Raw genomic sequence first — 18179 nt, 5'->3', positions numbered from 1 at the left:
GGATGACAGAGCTCTTTGAGCGGGAGGGACGACGTTTGTCTCCCGAAGGCAAAAGCTATCCAGACTCTGTTCACCATGTGTGCTGTGGTGGAAAGTAGCCGAAGCTGAATAACTTACTCAGTCAGAGTAAGACCAGACCTGGTTAATACAGTTTATTAACTCAAAGTATCAATATACAAAAATAAAGTCAGAGTATGGCTGGATGCCTCTCAACGAAGTGGCTAGCTAGGACACCCAGAATGAGAGAACCCCCACCGGGTTTTCAACATCGTTATACCTATAAAACTGAAAGGGGTCAGGGCCACAGGTATAAGGGTGTCATGCCATTTTGGGGAAGGCAAAAGCTATCCAGACTCTGTTCACCATGTGTGCGCACACAGCACAGCAGTGTGACGATGACAACAGGTCTGGCAATTCAAACCTTTATTTAAACTCAAAAGGCAACTGAGGTTTCCCTCATTTACAGTCACGTCGAGTGTACATACAGAAATTAGATATAACATACAGTATAGAGAAAAAGCATATAAAATCATAACAAAGAGACAATAAGACGAGGCAAGGATAACAAATCAATTAAAACAGGTACAACTTGATTGACAAAGGTTGGAGATCAAGTTTTTAAACTCTGCAACAGAGGAGTGCATCTCAAGCTTTAAAGGTGTCATGCAGTGCTATTCCTAGCACTATTTGGGCAACTTTACACACTTCCTGTGAGTCTATGTAACACATGTGTAATTTTTATTCCAAAAATAATCATTGTTTTATATTTCTAATCTTGTACTCAAAACCAGCATTTTTCAGCCTCATGAAATCAGGCTATTATTTGGCTTGGCTCCACCCACACTTTGAGTGACAGCCACCCACCAAATAGCTCCGCCCATCTCCCCGTCATTCCATCCAGGTAGAGGTCTGAGGTCTTAGGTTTCAGGTTTTTATTTCGACACGCAAAAACATATACCGATTTTACTAACTAATACAACATGGCTGTACATTATGTTTGGGATCCAGAGAGCGACCCACAGTTTGATCCCGAAGAAGAAGAAGAAGGCGATTTGCTACAGCGAGGCTTACATTACATCGTTTCCGATTGGTAAGTTGATTAATTGCACTATTAGTTACTTACTGTTATATAATAGTTGTGTACTTCTGTCGCACGCGGCCCGTCGAAAACACACACTCACTAACGTTAGATTGTACTGACACTAACCCCCAAACAACAGCGATCGAGGCTTACGTTACATCGTTTCCGATTGGTAAGTTGATTAATTGCACTATTAGTTACTTACTGTTATATAATAGTTGTGTACTTCTGTCGCGCGCGGCCCGTCGAAAACACACACTCACTAACGTTAGATTGTACTGACACTAACCCCCAAACAACAGCGATCGAGGCTTACGTTACATCGTTTCCGATTGGTAAGTTGATTAATTGCACTATTAGTTACTTACTGTTATATAATAGTTGTGTACTTCTGTCGCGCGCGGCCCGTCGAAAACACACACTCTGTCCCGATGAGAGTCTCTGCTCGGAGACTGTTGCTTCTGTGAACAGTGTGACTGAAAGATAAAGATGATTGACTGTTGCTTCTGTGAACAGTGTGACTGAAAGATAAAGATGACTGACTGTTGCTTCTGTGAACAGTGTGACTGAAAGATAAAGATGATTGACTGTTGCTTCTGTGAACAGTGTGACTGAAAGATAAAGATGACTGACTGTTGCTTCTGTGAACAGTGTGACTGAAAGATAAAGATGATTGACTGTTGCTTCTGTGAACAGTGTGACTGAAAGATAAAGATGATTGACTGTTGCTTCTGTGAACAGTGTGACTGAAAGATAAAGATGACTGACTGTTGCTTCTGTGAACAGTGTGACTGAAAGATAAAGATGATTGACTGTTGCTTCTGTGAACAGTGTGACTGATTGTACTGACTGACACTAACTGTACTTGACGATTGAAATTGGGGGACCCTGATGTAAACAAGACGAAAGTCTTTCTCTGGCCTCCATTGATTGATAATTTCATTCACCCTCAAATCTACTAGGTGCACGTGCGGAAATTGTGAACGGATGCCAACAGAGACTGAGAATGTATGCTGCATGGAAGTTCCACAGGTAAAGTAGTAACACAAACTTGCATCTTGGTAGCACTGAAAACCATGCATATGGCTAACGATTTAATTTTCTATATATATAGGTCAGACGTCGAATTAACCAGGAACCAACTGGACTACTGTGCATGGTTGATCATCCGGGATTGGATCCAGTGTGCTTCAACCCCTATACCATCCAAATGGCAACTAATATCTACAAGGCAGATTTTGGCCGGATACCAGAAAGCGGAATCAATAAGTAAATAATATTTATTACAGATTTATATATTTTTTTACAGGTGTTTCTCCATCTTGCATCTCTCAGACTATACTAATCTTTCTTGCAAACACAATCTAATCCTTATTGCACATCACATATAATCAATGCTTGCTACTGTCCAATGACATGACATGACAAATGGTTATTTCCCAGCTTTTTTTTTTATTTTATTTGTGCATAAATATAATACTTGATTTTCTTCAGCCGTTTCAGATATATCGCGTACAGATGCTTTGTCGCGTGGTGCTTCGGCTACTTAGGCCGCAGAGTGAGGGTAGTAATCCCATCCTGTGTCGTGGTTCGAATCCGCACAGAATTTCCGGATGTTGATGGTGTCTATACTGGCTTCAGACCGGTACAGGATTGAATCGTGACACATAGCCGGCTACCGCTTCTTCCATGGAAGGCCTGTCGAACTGTGCGCACAAAGGTTCTGGGATGGCAATCGCCTCTACCACCTGGATATATTGTTGGGGGTCACGAACGACGGAGTCAAACAGGAGCGCCATCAGCTGGTTGACATAGTCTGTAAATGAGAAATTGTTATTTGTTTTGTCATGTTAAAAAGGTTATTATTTATTCAATTTATTGTATTCCACTGTAAGTGGAAATATTTTTCTATTTATATAGGTCATGTGTGTGCAATAATAAATGTTGATATTTTTACTTACTGAATGTCGCTGGGATTTTCCTTGGTTTTATTGTGTGTCCACCTTTTTTGGCCTTTGGAAAACTCATCTTGTACGCCGGCTCTCCAGAAGCGTTTATGGCTTGCTGGCGATTTGAGTTTTCATTGAAATGCATGGCAGCTAGGTATAGTCTGAAAGGAAAATTTCAATAAGCACAAGCAATATATTTGTAGTTGATCTGAGGTTATCTAATGCAACATAATGAGTTATTTGACAAATCAGGAGTCCATAATTAGTCATTTGTACACAATATAAAATACCTGCAAAGCATTCCTATGTACGAAAAAACCACGTTTTTTGGGGCAAAACGTAAAATCACACTGTGATAGGACTCCAATGAAGACGTTTGATGGTGTGGACTCAATTTGGCGACATCTTTGATGATCCTTGTGTTTAGCAAAACCTTCTCGAGCTGGTGGGCCGGTTTTGAGTCTAAAGTAAAAAAGAAATTGCATTCAGATATTTCATTAGAGTATATTACAGTAGATTAGAATTATTCAAGCAAGTATACATTTGAAAATCACACCAATCTAGAATGAGGACATAAATAAATATTTTGAGTATATATTCATGATGAAAGACAGACAGACATACCAGGTTTAACCCACTTGCTACTATCTCTTGATACACGGTCAGCATGAAGACAACGCGGATAGAGTGGTTCTTCGTCGTGTTCATGTACATTCATCATGTGATTGAGACATGACTTCCACCTAGCAACCCTCTCATCGGCAGACTTCGACGTGGCAGCTGTCCAGTAGAGGTGGTTTGAAATGTGCAGGCGCCACTTTTTTATGACCTTGCAGTCTTTCGCCTGTGCAATTTTGTCAAGCTTCTTAGACAGACCTTGAATTACATAACATAACATAACATTACATAACAGTCGTATGACATACATGACATACAGATAGACAGTACTGCTACATCTACATTTTTTGACATACCAGATTTGCAATTACAGTACTGGTTGGGTGGGTGGGGGGGGGGGGGGGGTTGGTAGGAGGGGTGGAATTGAATGTGGGATGCGTTTCGACATACCTTTGGCCACGTGCCACACATCGTAGAAGTGTTTGATGTCGTGATCTCTCAGGTACTTTTGGATCTGCGGGTGACGGTCTGTGACAATACAGTCCAAGGTCACGGATTTGGCGTCCAGAAGAGCGAGGCTTCTCCTCAAGCCCTCCAGTTCCATATGGTAGCTGCCTCCCACCTCATTGCTCTGGAACAAGGAAGGGAATAGCCTTTTCAAAATTCCACAATTAACATTTCCTAACCCCCGCTCACACACACAGCCAGCCAGACCACTTCACACCCCGCTCACACACACAGCCAGCCAGACCACTTCACACCTACAGCGATTCAAGATTCAAGACCGAGAGCTTTGTGTTCGTTTGAGCACAATGAAGGGTGCAGTGTCTCTTCAGACTTGTTAATTACCTGAATTAGTTGGACGTCTATGACATGATTGGTGGCGAGTTCCATCACAGAGTAACTTCCGTACTTAGCACTGTGGCCTGTTGAAAATAATAATAACAATTTCAATCAATGTAGTGCAATATTAAAAATGTATTCATAAAGTAGGAATTTGTCATTGGGGAGCTTTTTCTAACCTGGACTATCGGCTCGCATGTCACCGCCGATTATCACGCTTTCTTTCTCGCTTAATCTGGCGAGGGTAACGTCTTGGTCCTTGGTCCACAAACTTAGAACAGCAGGTTCCAAGAACTTCTTGGCGTGTACCCGAAACGCTCTGTACTTTATTGTGGAGACGTGTAACGCATTTAGGACCTAAAAGAATAAATGAATAACGCTTTGTTAATATGCACGTGTGAATCACAAACAAAAACATAATGTATATCTGACTTGTCAATCAAATCAATCAAATCAAATACCTTCTCCATTTGGGTGAAAGATGAGCCAGTAAAAAAAACTGCTGCAGAAAGCTGAATATTTCCAGCTGGTGTGCTGCCGATGAGAGGCTGACTCGCCCATTTACGGCTATATTTACAACCGGGGCAAACTTGGGAGACAGCCAAGAAGGTCCCTCGCGTAGTTTTGGTGATATGACATTGAGCATCGCACACCGGACACTGTTGAAATAATTCCAGTAGACTGTCTTCGTAAACGATGTATTTCTGGACCTCATAGATTGGTTTTGACGGTTCCCTGCTTGAGAAAAACACAAATAAATAACACGGCACAACTATATAGCTTTTGTATTTTTACGGGCCATGGAGATGTTTGTAACAACTAACTTACGCTAGAATCGAGGGCTCGCTAATCAAAGAGTCAATGTTGAAAGTGGAATCCTGCGGCTCTGGAACATCGATCGAGCTGTCGGTCACTCCATCGTCATCAGACTCCAGTCGTGGTCTTTTACTGGGTCTAAACCCCTTCACAGGTGTTGACGTGGATGGTCCCTGTTGATTAGACCAGTATCCAGTATTTTGTGTCCCCACCGAGAGCGACACGACTTTCGCCTGAACACCTATTTACAAAACATAGTTTAGTCAAACAAGGGATTTATTGATAACTTTGCTCACTCACTCACTCACTCACTCACTCACACACTCACACATTGTGACCTGCTCTGGCGTAACAGCAACATGGTCACCACACTAGAGCTAGCATTGTGACCTGTGTAACACCAACATGGTCACCACACTAGAGCTAGCATTGTGACCTGGTGTAACACCAACATGGTCACCACAATAGAGCTAGCATTGTGACCTGTGTAACAGCAACATGGTCACCACACTAGAGCTAGCATTGTGACCTGGTGTAACAGCAACATGGTCACCACAATAGAGCTAGCATTGTGACCTGGTGTAACACCAACATGGTCACCACACTAGAGCTAGCATTGTGACCTGTGTAACACCAACATGGTCACCACACTAGAGCTAGCATTGTGACCTGGTGTAACAGCAACATGGTCACCACAATAGAGCTAGCATTGTGACCTGTGTAACACCAACATGGTCACCACACTAGAGCTAGCATTGTGACCTGGTGTAACACCAACATGGTCACCACACTAGAGCTAGCATTGTGACCTGGTGTAACACCAACATGGTCACCACACTAGAGCTAGCATTGTGACCTGGTGTAACAGCAACATGGTCACCACAATAGAGCTAGCATTGTGACCTGTGTAACACCAACATGGTCACCACACTAGAGCTAGCATTGTGACCTGGTGTAACACCAACATGGTCACCACACTAGAGCTAGCATTGTGACCTGGTGTAACAGCAACATGGTCACCACACTAGAGCTAGCATTGTGACCTGTGTAACACCAACATGGTCACCACACTAGAGCTAGCATTGTGACCTGGTGTAACACCAACATGGTCACCACACTAGAGCTAGCATTGTGACCTGGTGTAACACCAACATGGTCACCACAATAGAGCTAGCATTGTGACCTGTGTAACAGCAACATGGTCACCACACTAGAGCTAGCATTGTGACCTGGTGTAACAGCAACATGGTCACCACAATAGAGCTAGCATTGTGACCTGGTGTAACACCAACATGGTCACCACACTAGAGCTAGCATTGTGACCTGTGTAACACCAACATGGTCACCACACTAGAGCTAGCATTGTGACCTGGTGTAACAGCAACATGGTCACCACAATAGAGCTAGCATTGTGACCTGTGTAACACCAACATGGTCACCACACTAGAGCTAGCATTGTGACCTGGTGTAACACCAACATGGTCACCACACTAGAGCTAGCATTGTGACCTGGTGTAACACCAACATGGTCACCACACTAGAGCTAGCATTGTGACCTGGTGTAACAGCAACATGGTCACCACAATAGAGCTAGCATTGTGACCTGTGTAACACCAACATGGTCACCACACTAGAGCTAGCATTGTGACCTGGTGTAACACCAACATGGTCACCACACTAGAGCTAGCATTGTGACCTGGTGTAACAGCAACATGGTCACCACACTAGAGCTAGCATTGTGACCTGTGTAACACCAACATGGTCACCACACTAGAGCTAGCATTGTGACCTGGTGTAACACCAACATGGTCACCACACTAGAGCTAGCATTGTGACCTGGTGTAACAGCAACATGGTCACCACACTAGAGCTAGCATTGTGACCTGTGTAACACCAACATGGTCACCACACTAGAGCTAGCATTGTGACCTGGTGTAACACCAACATGGTCACCACACTAGAGCTAGCATTGTGACCTGGTGTAACAGCAACATGGTCACCACAATAGAGCTAGCATTGTGACCTGTGTAACACCAACATGGTCACCACACTAGAGCTAGCATTGTGACCTGGTGTAACACCAACATGGTCACCACACTAGAGCTAGCATTGTGACCTGGTGTAACAGCAACATGGTCACCACACTAGAGCTAGCATTGTGACCTGTGTAACACCAACATGGTCACCACACTAGAGCTAGCATTGTGACCTGGTGTAACACCAACATGGTCACCACACTAGAGCTAGCATTGTGACCTGGTGTAACAGCAACATGGTCACCACACTAGAGCTAGCATTGTGACCTGTGTAACACCAACATGGTCACCACACTAGAGCTAGCATTGTGACCTGGTGTAACACCAACATGGTCACCACACTAGAGCTAGCATTGTGACCTGGTGTAACAGCAACATGGTCACCACACTAGAGCTAGCATTGTGACCTGTGTAACACCAACATGGTCACCACACTAGAGCTAGCATTGTGACCTGGTGTAACACCAACATGGTCACCACACTAGAGCTAGCATTGTGACCTGGTGTAACAGCAACATGGTCACCACACTAGAGCTAGCATTGTGACCTGTGTAACACCAACATGGTCACCACACTAGAGCTAGCATTGTGACCTGGTGTAACACCAACATGGTCACCACACTAGAGCTAGCATTGTGACCTGGTGTAACAGCAACATGGTCACCACACTAGAGCTAGCATTGTGACCTGTGTAACACCAACATGGTCACCACTAGAGCTAGCATTGTGACCTGTGTAACGCCAACATGGGTCACCACACTAGAGCTAAATTTGATTTGCAAATACAGTACTGTTTGTGATACTGAAGGAGTCAAGAAAAGGGAGTATATACATTTGACTGTATATACTGTATATATACTGTATATTGACAACCATACTGGGTAATTTACATTGGAGGTGGGGGGGGGGGGGGACACTATACAAACAATCCACATTCCTTTACAGCTTTGGGTGAAAGCGGTGGGTGAAGGGGGCCAATCTAAACAATTCTGGGTCACATTATTACACATTATTACATTACATCACACTGAGTTACAAACCTACCTTGACTCTTGACATGCGAACGAAGTGTTTTCATAGAAAGCTGTGTACCAACAGAACGAATCTTTGGGTTGTCTGTCTGGCAACTGAAGTCCCTTGAAGCAGGAGAAAGGCGTACATTGCCGCTGGAACTTGTGGTGGCCTAAGAGTTACCAAATCGTAAATCAATTACAATATAATACAAGCCACTAAATATAACGTTACCTTGTTTACCTCTCACTAGTTGTGTTCTTTTATTTAGAAGTTATGACTAGCTTGCTTCAATAGTTTTCTATAACGTTACTTTATAAAGAGCAGCAGTTACTATAACGTTAGATGGTATTTATGATAACATATCTCACACGACATATCTACTTACTATTTCTTGTGTCGGGTCGCGTATTGAAGGCACAGCTCTTTTGGTTAGCACCAACATGGAGACCACTCCAGCATCAAAAATACCTTGATTGGTGACGTCGTCGGCGGAGAAATGTGCAGTACAAACCCGAGTATTAGACGTTGCAACGGAACTTGGAGGGTCACCAAAAAGGAACTTGTTCCATTGTTGGCGAAGTTCGGCATCAACGGGGAAACTGTGCAAAGACTTCTCGGTAGCTCTGCAACCAGGAACATTACATCTGCGGGGTTTGCTGCTCATCGTGAAATTGAGGCGAGTGACGGCAATTTCTGTTTCCAGGTTGTATCGGCTCCAGGTACCAAGAATGGAGGCGGGCATTAGGTAAAACCACACAGCCAATCACATCACCTTGCGCTATAAACAGCGCCCCGTGACGTTGCCCAGCTCGTCAAATCAACATGACCTGATTTACTAGAGGCAAATAGGGGATGGGCTGTAGCTGAGGAATTCGTCAATATAGTATTTAGGCCCAAAAACACATTGATACGAACTCCTATTACTATAATACAATGCTAGAGACTGAAAAATGACATTTATAACGCATAGCCCCTTTAAGGACTGTTGGAGTTCATTCCATGAGCTAAAGGGGCATCATAGCAAAATGCAGAATTACCCTGTTCAGAGCAAACTCTGGCCAGCCAGTGACTAGAACGGGGTTCCATAAGTTCCAAAATTCCATTCCAATAATGATGTAGTATAAAGAAGTAGCTTACAAATAATGATGTAGTATAAGGAGGTAGCTTACCAATAATTATGTAGTATAAGAGCTATGAGAATGTGAAATGAAATGTTCTTGAATTATTGTGATGTTTCTTCTTGACTTGTTTAAAGAAGACGTGTACGGCCCATGGGGACATTAACGTGTGTTGTCGGGCCTTAGAAATAAATTTGATTTGATTTGATGTGAAATAAGCAGATTGTGCACGGCACCCCTCGACAGTTATCACGGCACACCACTTTGGGAACTACTGAACTAGTATGTCAATTTGCAGTGATGGTAATATATCACAAAGTGCTGTACTGTATATGAACTGTATACATACTGTACTGTACTGCGTATTATCAATATGTCATGGTTGGATCTACTGTACTATGTATCATCAACATGTCATGGTTGGATCTACTGTACTGCGTATTATCAACATGTCATGGTTGGATCTACTGTACTGTGTATTATCAATATGTCATACTGTAGTTAGATCTACTGTACTGCGTATTATCAATATGTCATGGTTGGATCTACTGTACTGCGTATTATCAACATGTCATGGTTAGATCTACTGTACTGCGTATTATCAACATGTCATGGTTAGATCTACTGTACTGTGTATTATCAATATGTCATGGTTGGATCTACTGTACTGCGTATTATCAACATGTCATGGTTGGATCTACTGTACTGTGTATTATCAATATGTCATACTGTAGTTAGATCTACTGTACTGCGTATTATCAATATGTCATGGTTGGATCTACTGTACTGCGTATTATCAACATGTCATGGTTAGATCTACTGTACTGCGTATTATCAACATGTCATGGTTAGATCTACTGTACTGTGTATTATCAATATGTCATGGTTGGATCTACTGTACTGCGTATTATCAACATGTCATGGTTAGATCTACTGTACTGTGTATTATCAACATGTCATGGTTGGGTCTACTGTACTGCGAATTATCAACATGTCATGGTTGTGTTTGGTTGGTCTTCTGGCTCTACTGTAACACCACCACTCTGTAGCCTCAAGCACCGGCACGGCGTGGGTTTGAAGCCCATTCTGTGTCTCTCATTCTCTGCCTTAGGCCACTTTGTCACAGCAGGTAATACAGTGTAACCATCCCAACTGGCCCCAATAACATCTATTCAGGAAGCGCAGTTCTGGCAACGGTACTGTCTTGTTAATGAGACCAGCATGCCGCTGTTCTTTTCTGTTTGGATTGGTTTTGTACATCAGGCAAGAACCCCCCCCACCACCTGACTCCCTGTTGCGCTATCCAATACAAATCAAGACTCTTAGAGGAGAGGGTGCCATTCCAATCGACCGCTTTATCTCCCAGCAGCGGCACAGAACCCCACCTGATCTGCCCAGCCATGAAGAGAGCATCGCAACAGGGAGAAGAGCGTCACACTGTTGGGACTCTCGGCCACCTTTCGTTTCCTTCCTCTGACGAGTTCGCTCATTCGTTCCTCCAGTGTGTTTATCAAGGCAGCATGGAGGGGTCAGAGGGTCACCCGTTGTTAAGGACATGAGTCACGGTAACGGCTGTTCCTCCTCGCCGAGATGAAATCAGGGGGTTTTATACAACGAGGGTTTGGTCACCGATGTGGAAGCAATGTGTTGACCGGGGCGGAGATACAGTCCTGGTCCCAGTGCTGTCCTGTGAGCGCTGCATCACCCACAGTATCGTCAAGGAAACATAAGTCAACCTTGGAGGAAATAAGAGAAGATGGAGGGGGGGGGGGGGGATAAAAAAACACTTACATCATAAAGGACTGTAATTACATTCACTTCAGACACAAATGATTGTTACATATTGTGACGGTATGAGTTATTATGAAACTCTTAGAACCTTGGACAAATGTCAGGCACTGAAGGAGCAAAGCGTACTCACGGTGGAAGAGAAGGGACTGCTTTGAATGTAATGTTCGACGGCTTTATCCAAAAGCTGTGGTATTAAAGAGGAACTTTGAACTGAATTGAAATGAAATATGTTATCTCCAAGGCCTGGGAACGTTCAATCGATGTTTGTGAACACGAGTTACTCTCTCCCAAAGCCAGGATTTCTGGTGCTGCTCCATTGACTGTGAATGGGAGACTGATTTTGTAGAGAATCTGTGCAGAATGTTTGTTTGCGTTTTTATACCCAGAGCTACATTCTATCGTGTTCTTCTCAGTTCTGAAGCAGAAGATATACAGGCGCTCTTTGTCATCGTTGCAGTCTTTCCCAATTCATTGTCTAGGGAGCAGCTCCAGACTTTATACATGATGACATCACAAGTTTGACACTCTAGGTTTTGGACTGTCTTAGACCAGAGGAATAACACGCATGCATTCTGAAATTGGGTGATGTTCCCCTTTTAAAGCCCCTATCCGGGATATTTCTGACCATATAAACATGGGGTGTCTTCACATAATGTTCTTGGAAGAGTTTGATTTGGACATTTACGGCGGCCAGTTTTGAATTGCAGCCTCCCGTAGGTGCTCTTTGAGGGCAGTTTTAAAGGTGGGTAGGGATTCACATTCCCAACCCTAGAACATTGTTTTACTCAAGTGTTTACGAGCATTACCAGCATTAAGAAACCATTACAGCCACAGCAATACAATGAAACACTCATATTTACCTGCTGTCCAGTAATTAGTCCATGTATGAAGATCTCAGTCAATCAATTAGACTGGAGAATGAGAGAATATCTCCTTTCCTTCCTTCCAAAAAGGTTTTTAAATAAAAAATTATGTTGGGGCGACCCATTTATATACATTTGGATCACAGATCGGGCCTTCAAGATAACTGGTTTCTGGAAGCCTTGTGTTTTGGCTTGATTGTGCTTCATGGAGACAAGTATGAATTACTCATCTAACATGAGTGGATGATGGTGAATTGTTTTTAACTTATAGGTGAGGCCAGGCTAGTACCTTATATCACGTTTTAGTTAGTGCAGTACTTCAATGGGAATGTTGAATAGTAAGCCGAATGACGTTGTGATCAGTGTTGGGACTAACGCGTTACAGTAACGCCGTTACTTTTGGCAGTAACTAGTACTCTAATGCAGGGGTTCCCAAACGTTTCAGGCTGCGACCCCCAAATAACGGTGTCAGAGAGCTGCGACCCCCACTATTATAGGAGGTTAAAAAAAAATACAAAATAAATAAATTTAATAATTTTTATTTTTTTTTATAATTGGAAATGTATGGTTGAAACATGCACACGTTCAAACGCACACACACTAATAAGCATTGGAGGCTTTTAACCAGGGCCGGACTGGGGATTCAGGCTAGGAAATATAGTGCAAAATATAGCCCCAGTCAGGCCACTTTTTAACCCATTCCCTGCCACCACTTTGATCATCTTATACCATTCTCTGCCAGTACTGTAAGTCTATGGAGATGTTCACCTTCTTTGCAGGGCTATAACTTTTTAAATTGTATTGCTAAATTGACATTACTATGGCCCATTCAACATCGATTATCTATCGTTCAGGATGTAGGAACGTTTTACTTTTTCATTCACACATTCATACGAAAATACCGTCTAGATTATAAATATGTTTTTATCGTTTTCTGCAGTATTTCCTAGAGCGTGAGATATAGACATAAATGCATATATTAGATTATCAAATGCCGTTTGATACGATCAACGCTATATTAAAAATGTCAACTGTACATGGTCCTAAACGTTATGACTGATCATGCACGGGTGAATGGAGGGAGGGGGGGGGTCGTTTATAATTCCGTGACCGACGTTAAATGATTTATGTAGTATGGGTGATATATAGATCAGAGCAGTTTGTATCGAAAATGATAAACAAAAACTCACGGCAGCTTCCTCGTAGCGTTGGGCGATGAGAGTGGAGCAAACAGATCCCAGTTATGTGATGTGGATCGAGGCGATCCAGTTCCAGTTTGTATAATACTAATATACGCCCAAATCATGTGGTTTATTGAGTTATGGCAACGATCTATATCCACGGTGTGTGTCTTGAGTCCCGGGACGATAAACGAGTGGCCGGACGGAATTAGGGGACGGACCGAGCTGCAACGGGCATTTCCGGTTTGGCAACTCGCCGATCAGCCACCAGGTGGCAGTATTGAAGCGTTGCAGAGTTGTGCTGAGTCCTACAGCATCAGCCAAGACTCCGTCGGTGAAATATGAATACCATGGCGAAAATATGAAATATGAACTTGAAACACGTCGTACGCTGTTATTGGCAGAATTCGCATGAACTTGAAACCCGTCGTATGACGTTATTGGCGGAAAAGGGGTTAAGCAGGGGGTCTGGGGGCGTGAATATTTTCCCTAACGGAGTTGCACTTCCGCGTTTGGTTTGCGTGATCTGATTGGCCACTGACATTTCTGGTCATGTGACATCTGCGCCAATCGTGTGATGCCTGTTTCTGAGCCTATTTCTTATATTATTACAGGCTAGCATGTGTCAATGATTAGCAACAACAGTTTTTTGTAAGGGTCCCGCCTCCACCAATCACATGCGGCTCCCTTTGTGTGTGTGTGAGAGCAAGAGAGAGAGAGAGATAGTTCTCCAACTTGTGTGAGTTGCAGTGATCTCCTGGTTGTTCCCCACCCAGGCACGTTGGAACTTTAAATCGGTAGGGGGTGCGGCCTTTGAGATTTAAAATTTTTTTTTGCGCAGTGGAGAAAAACAGAGTCGGGACACATTTCCTTTAGTCTAGCCTGTACCCCCCAGACATGTTGCTGGCCCCGTCAAAACAGTATCCTATCAGCCTCTCCATGGGCAGGTCGAGGCGTAAAAGAATGTCTTTTATACACAAAAACAGCGTCTCGGCTGTTGTGTCTGGGGCATTGTAAAAACCCCAAAAGAAGTTCTGAGCTTCCAAGTTGTCATCGGCGAACTGTATATTACACGAGAATTATTTCTTTCCAGTGACATCAGTGGTTCCGTCAGCGCTCAAGCCAAATAATGGGCTTTTGGATGCTTTGCCTCTAATTTGTCGCTGAATATCATGGGCAAACAGCTGTAAGATTTCGTTTTGGATGTTGTTGGACATCCAGTTGTCTCTCTTTTGGGGCCAATTCTTCAACTCGGGATCAGACTCGGTGCGCACTCTTTCCATCATCAGCTGCCATAACACTCCATCCCTATTTGCATCACCCCTCAGTGGAAGCCCCTGGCGCCCGAGGAATCGTATGCAGCTGAACTGCAGCTCTAGCATTTTCCTTGCTGTCATTTGTTTTTTTGCAATCGTTTCGGAAAGCAGTGCATTAATTGGCTTACTTTTCAGCGCTGCACATTTTTGACTCGCATCTGAATGAATGCGAGATTTCTCATGGTCCCGTAATTTCTCCATTGCTTTCCTCCAATTGGAAAAGCCTGTCTCCTTTACAAAGGCGCTCTCGCTCTTCGACACCAACTTTTTCACAATCGCTGACCTACACACTCTGCACACAATGCTGTCACGTTCAGCAATGTACTCTAGCCACTGCCACTCTTTGAACCAGGCCGCCCGCCTTACAGGAGCGAGTGAAGCTCTCCCCAGGGTATTTTCGGGCAGGAAATACATAATTATCAAGTGGTCTGAATGACGCATCATGATCTGCATTGATTTTTAGTAGCACATAGCCTGATTGTGTACGTACAGTAGTGTAATGAATGAATGAAAACTTTATTTAACAGATTGGAGAATGGCTACAATACGGTACGGCTCAATACACACAATATTAAAATGGTGAAGTGCTTTGAGCAGGATAAACTTATAATATACAGTGTTACAGTTATACAGTTACAGTATATAATATACAAATATATAAATACCGTCATAAAAAATATATATATTAAAAAAAATATATATATTCTTTGCAATAACTAATAAAAAATCGCGATTTACCCGGTGGCTTGTAAATGGCTGCTTTTTTATATAGCGCTTTTATCCAAAGCGCTTTACAATTTGTTACTCACATTTTTACCCATTCACTCACACATTCACTCACACATTCACACACCGATGGCGGAGGCAACCATGCAAGGTGCCAACCTGCTCATCGGGAGCAATTAGGGGTTAAGTGTCTTGCTCAAGGACACATCGACACGCTGCCCGGGAGGAGCGGGAATCGAACCGGGAACCTGCGGATTGCCAGACGACTGCTCTACCTCCTGGGCCACTGTCGCCCCGTGTAGTCACTGTGTGTTGTTGTAGCCACCGGGTAAATCGCGATTTTTTATTAGTTTGTCATGACAAACCAATTACATAATCCAACATATGTGTAAAGACACAACATATTCCAGTTAACGGTATATTTTTTTAATGATTCGTTACGGCGCAATCAATACTTCCATGCATTCGGGACCTCCATGTTTTGGGGGTATTCATCAGAAAAATCGGTTCCGGGATTCGGCTCCCGTTCAGTCGGGCAAGAACTGCAGGTTTTCAGCCTCTCTCCTCTCTCCTGGAGCTTAAGGGGGAGCCGCGCTCGGCCAATCAGAGAAACGCGGAAGGCGCTCGGCCAATCAGAGAAACGCGGAAGCGCATGTTGGTTGCCGTAAGTGTTCACACGTGAGGGAGGGAGGGAGGGAGGGAGGGAGGGAGGAAGGAAGGAAGGAAGGAAGGAAGGAAGGAAGGAAGGAAGGAAGGAAGGAAGGAAGGAAGGAAGGAAGGAAGGAAGGAAGGAAGGAAGGAAGGAAGGAAGGAAGGAAGGAAGGAAGGAAGGAAGGAAGAAAGGAAGAAAGGGGGAGAATGAGAGACAGAGAGCAAGAGACATACTAGGAGAGAGAGAGAGAGAGAGAGAGAGATTAGTGGAAACTGTCAAAATGATCAACAGATGTTGACTAAGAATCTGTAAGGGCATTAATCGGAGCAATATATATTTTTTTAAGTAACTAAATAGTTACTTTTCACAGTAACGCATTACTTTTGGGTGTAAGTAACTAGTAAAGTAACTGAGTTACTTTTGAAATGAAGTAATTAGTAAAGTAACTGAGTTACTATTTTTCAGTAACTAGCACAACACTGGTTGTGATACATGGCCTAGTCTCTAGTGGATATAGCACGCCTAGTGGATATAGCACTCCTAGTGGATATAGCACTCCTAGTGGATATAGCATGCCTAGTGGATATACTACGCCTAGTGGATATACTACGCCTAGTGGATATAGCACACCTAGTGGATATACAGTAGCCTAGTGGATATACAGTAGTAGCCTAGGAAAACCGGTCTCATTTGACATGCCCTGAGTGGGAGTCGAACACCGGTCTCCCGCACCACGGGCGACATCGCAGACCACTATACCAAGAGGTGAATTCACTTCTAAGTAATGGGTCTGGATGCCTTTTAAGGGGAGTGAGTTGACTTGCAGTACCGCTACGTGCCACAGTCACTTCACAACACATGAAGTCCATCGTGACTGTGGATATACTCACGGAGTGGATATACAGTAGTAGCCTAGTGGATATACAGTAGCCTGATGGATATACAGTAGCCTAGTGGATATACAGTAGTAGCCTAGTGGATATACAGTAGCCTAGTGGATATACAGTAGCCTAGTGGATATACAGTAGCCTAGTGGATATACAGTAGCCTAGTGGATATACAGTAGCATGCCTGGGGGATACGGCACACCTGGTGGATAATATACAGTATCACAGCTGGTGGATACGGCACACCTGGTGGATAATATACAGTATCACAGCTGGTGGATACGGCACGCCTGGTGGATACGGCACACGTTGGGTTAGCCTCGATCGTGACCACTGTTGCAGCTGATGTGGCGTATTGTGCTCATGTTCAGTTCGGTGAGGGGTCAGGCGGTAAGATAATTCACATCATTCGGCTTTCATTAAAAACACACGGTATGTTGTCTGATTTCATGTCTAGATATTAGCTGGAGGGGGTATGTCACTGTCATCCCAAGTAAAATGATCCTCAACAAATGTACTTCTTCCACCGTTTAGAGGCACTGAACTTACAGTAGCATGTCAAGAGGAAAAAGTGGTTCAGCATGCTAGTAACGGCGTGTAAAAAGCTTGTTTTTTTGTAACAATTTAAATAACAATGATATCCCACCGGCCAGTGTCTAGATATACCTTGTATATCCAATCTGTTTTTCAAGAAATAAGGTATTTTAATTAGCTTGGCATTTGATTATCCCCACCTAGAAGATTTCCAGCTCGGCTGTGTCTGATTCACGTAAACCATGAAGACCTAACCCACTAACTTTGATTTCCCCCACCTGTCGTCCCCAGAGACACGCCCCAGGCCAACGACGGAGGGGCCAAGACGGCGCGGTCCAAAGCCTCGTCGCGGTTCCCCAGACTGGGCCGCAGCCGCAACCAGGAGGCCCGACCAGAACCCCAGAGCGGCGACCTCTAACCTCTTCATCTCTCAAACCCTTTTTTTACCGCCTTTGGACGCCGGCTCCGATTGGCTTAGAATGTGGACGTTCCCGCACCGTGTACATCCTGGACTAGGGACTCGGAGCAGAGGTCGGGATTGGCTGGCCGGGCTTCCGGTGGACTCTCAAAAGCCTTTGAGTTGGAGGAGGAGAGAGAGAGAGAGAGAGGAGGAGAGAGAGAGAGAGAGAGAGAGAGAGAGAGAGAGAGAGAGAGAGAGAGAGAGAGAGAGAGAGAGAGAGAGAGAGAGAGAGAGGAGAGAGAGAGGAGAGAGAGGAGGAGAGAGAGAGGAGAGAGAGAGGAGAGAGAGAGAGAG

The 18179-nt window shown here is 43.9% G+C and overlaps 1 protein-coding gene and 2 long non-coding RNA genes across 3 annotated transcripts in view; 1 reads left to right on the top strand and 2 right to left on the bottom strand.

Moving 5' to 3' along the window:
* Positions 1-17972, top strand: part of snx29 (sorting nexin 29) — a 396887-nt gene extending 378915 nt beyond the window's left edge. The window contains exon 20 of the mRNA XM_084322960.1: positions 17717-17972. Within this exon, the coding sequence (XP_084179086.1) occupies positions 17717-17843 (127 nt within the window). The 3' untranslated portion in view covers positions 17844-17972. The remainder of the gene's footprint in view (positions 1-17716) is intronic.
* On the bottom strand, positions 2543-3440 carry LOC311235254. Its single transcript, XR_014620150.1, has 3 exons — positions 3321-3440; positions 3043-3191; positions 2543-2897 (listed from the first exon to the last, which is right to left on the bottom strand). It is a non-coding gene; the product is annotated as an uncharacterized lncRNA (long non-coding RNA).
* Positions 4200-8503, bottom strand: LOC311235253. The gene is made up of 6 exons (XR_014620149.1): positions 8388-8503; positions 5320-5548; positions 4953-5226; positions 4671-4848; positions 4498-4574; positions 4200-4279 (listed from the first exon to the last, which is right to left on the bottom strand). It is a non-coding gene; the product is annotated as an uncharacterized lncRNA (long non-coding RNA).
* Positions 17973-18179: the final 207 nt, after the last annotated feature.

This window comes from Notolepis coatsorum (assembly GCF_963971535.1).
Source record: "Notolepis coatsorum genome assembly, chromosome: 10".
Classification (NCBI taxonomy): domain Eukaryota; kingdom Metazoa; phylum Chordata; class Actinopteri; order Aulopiformes; family Paralepididae; genus Notolepis; species Notolepis coatsorum.
The sequence above is the reverse complement of the archived record's forward strand: the minus strand, read 5'-3'. Positions and strand labels throughout refer to the sequence as shown.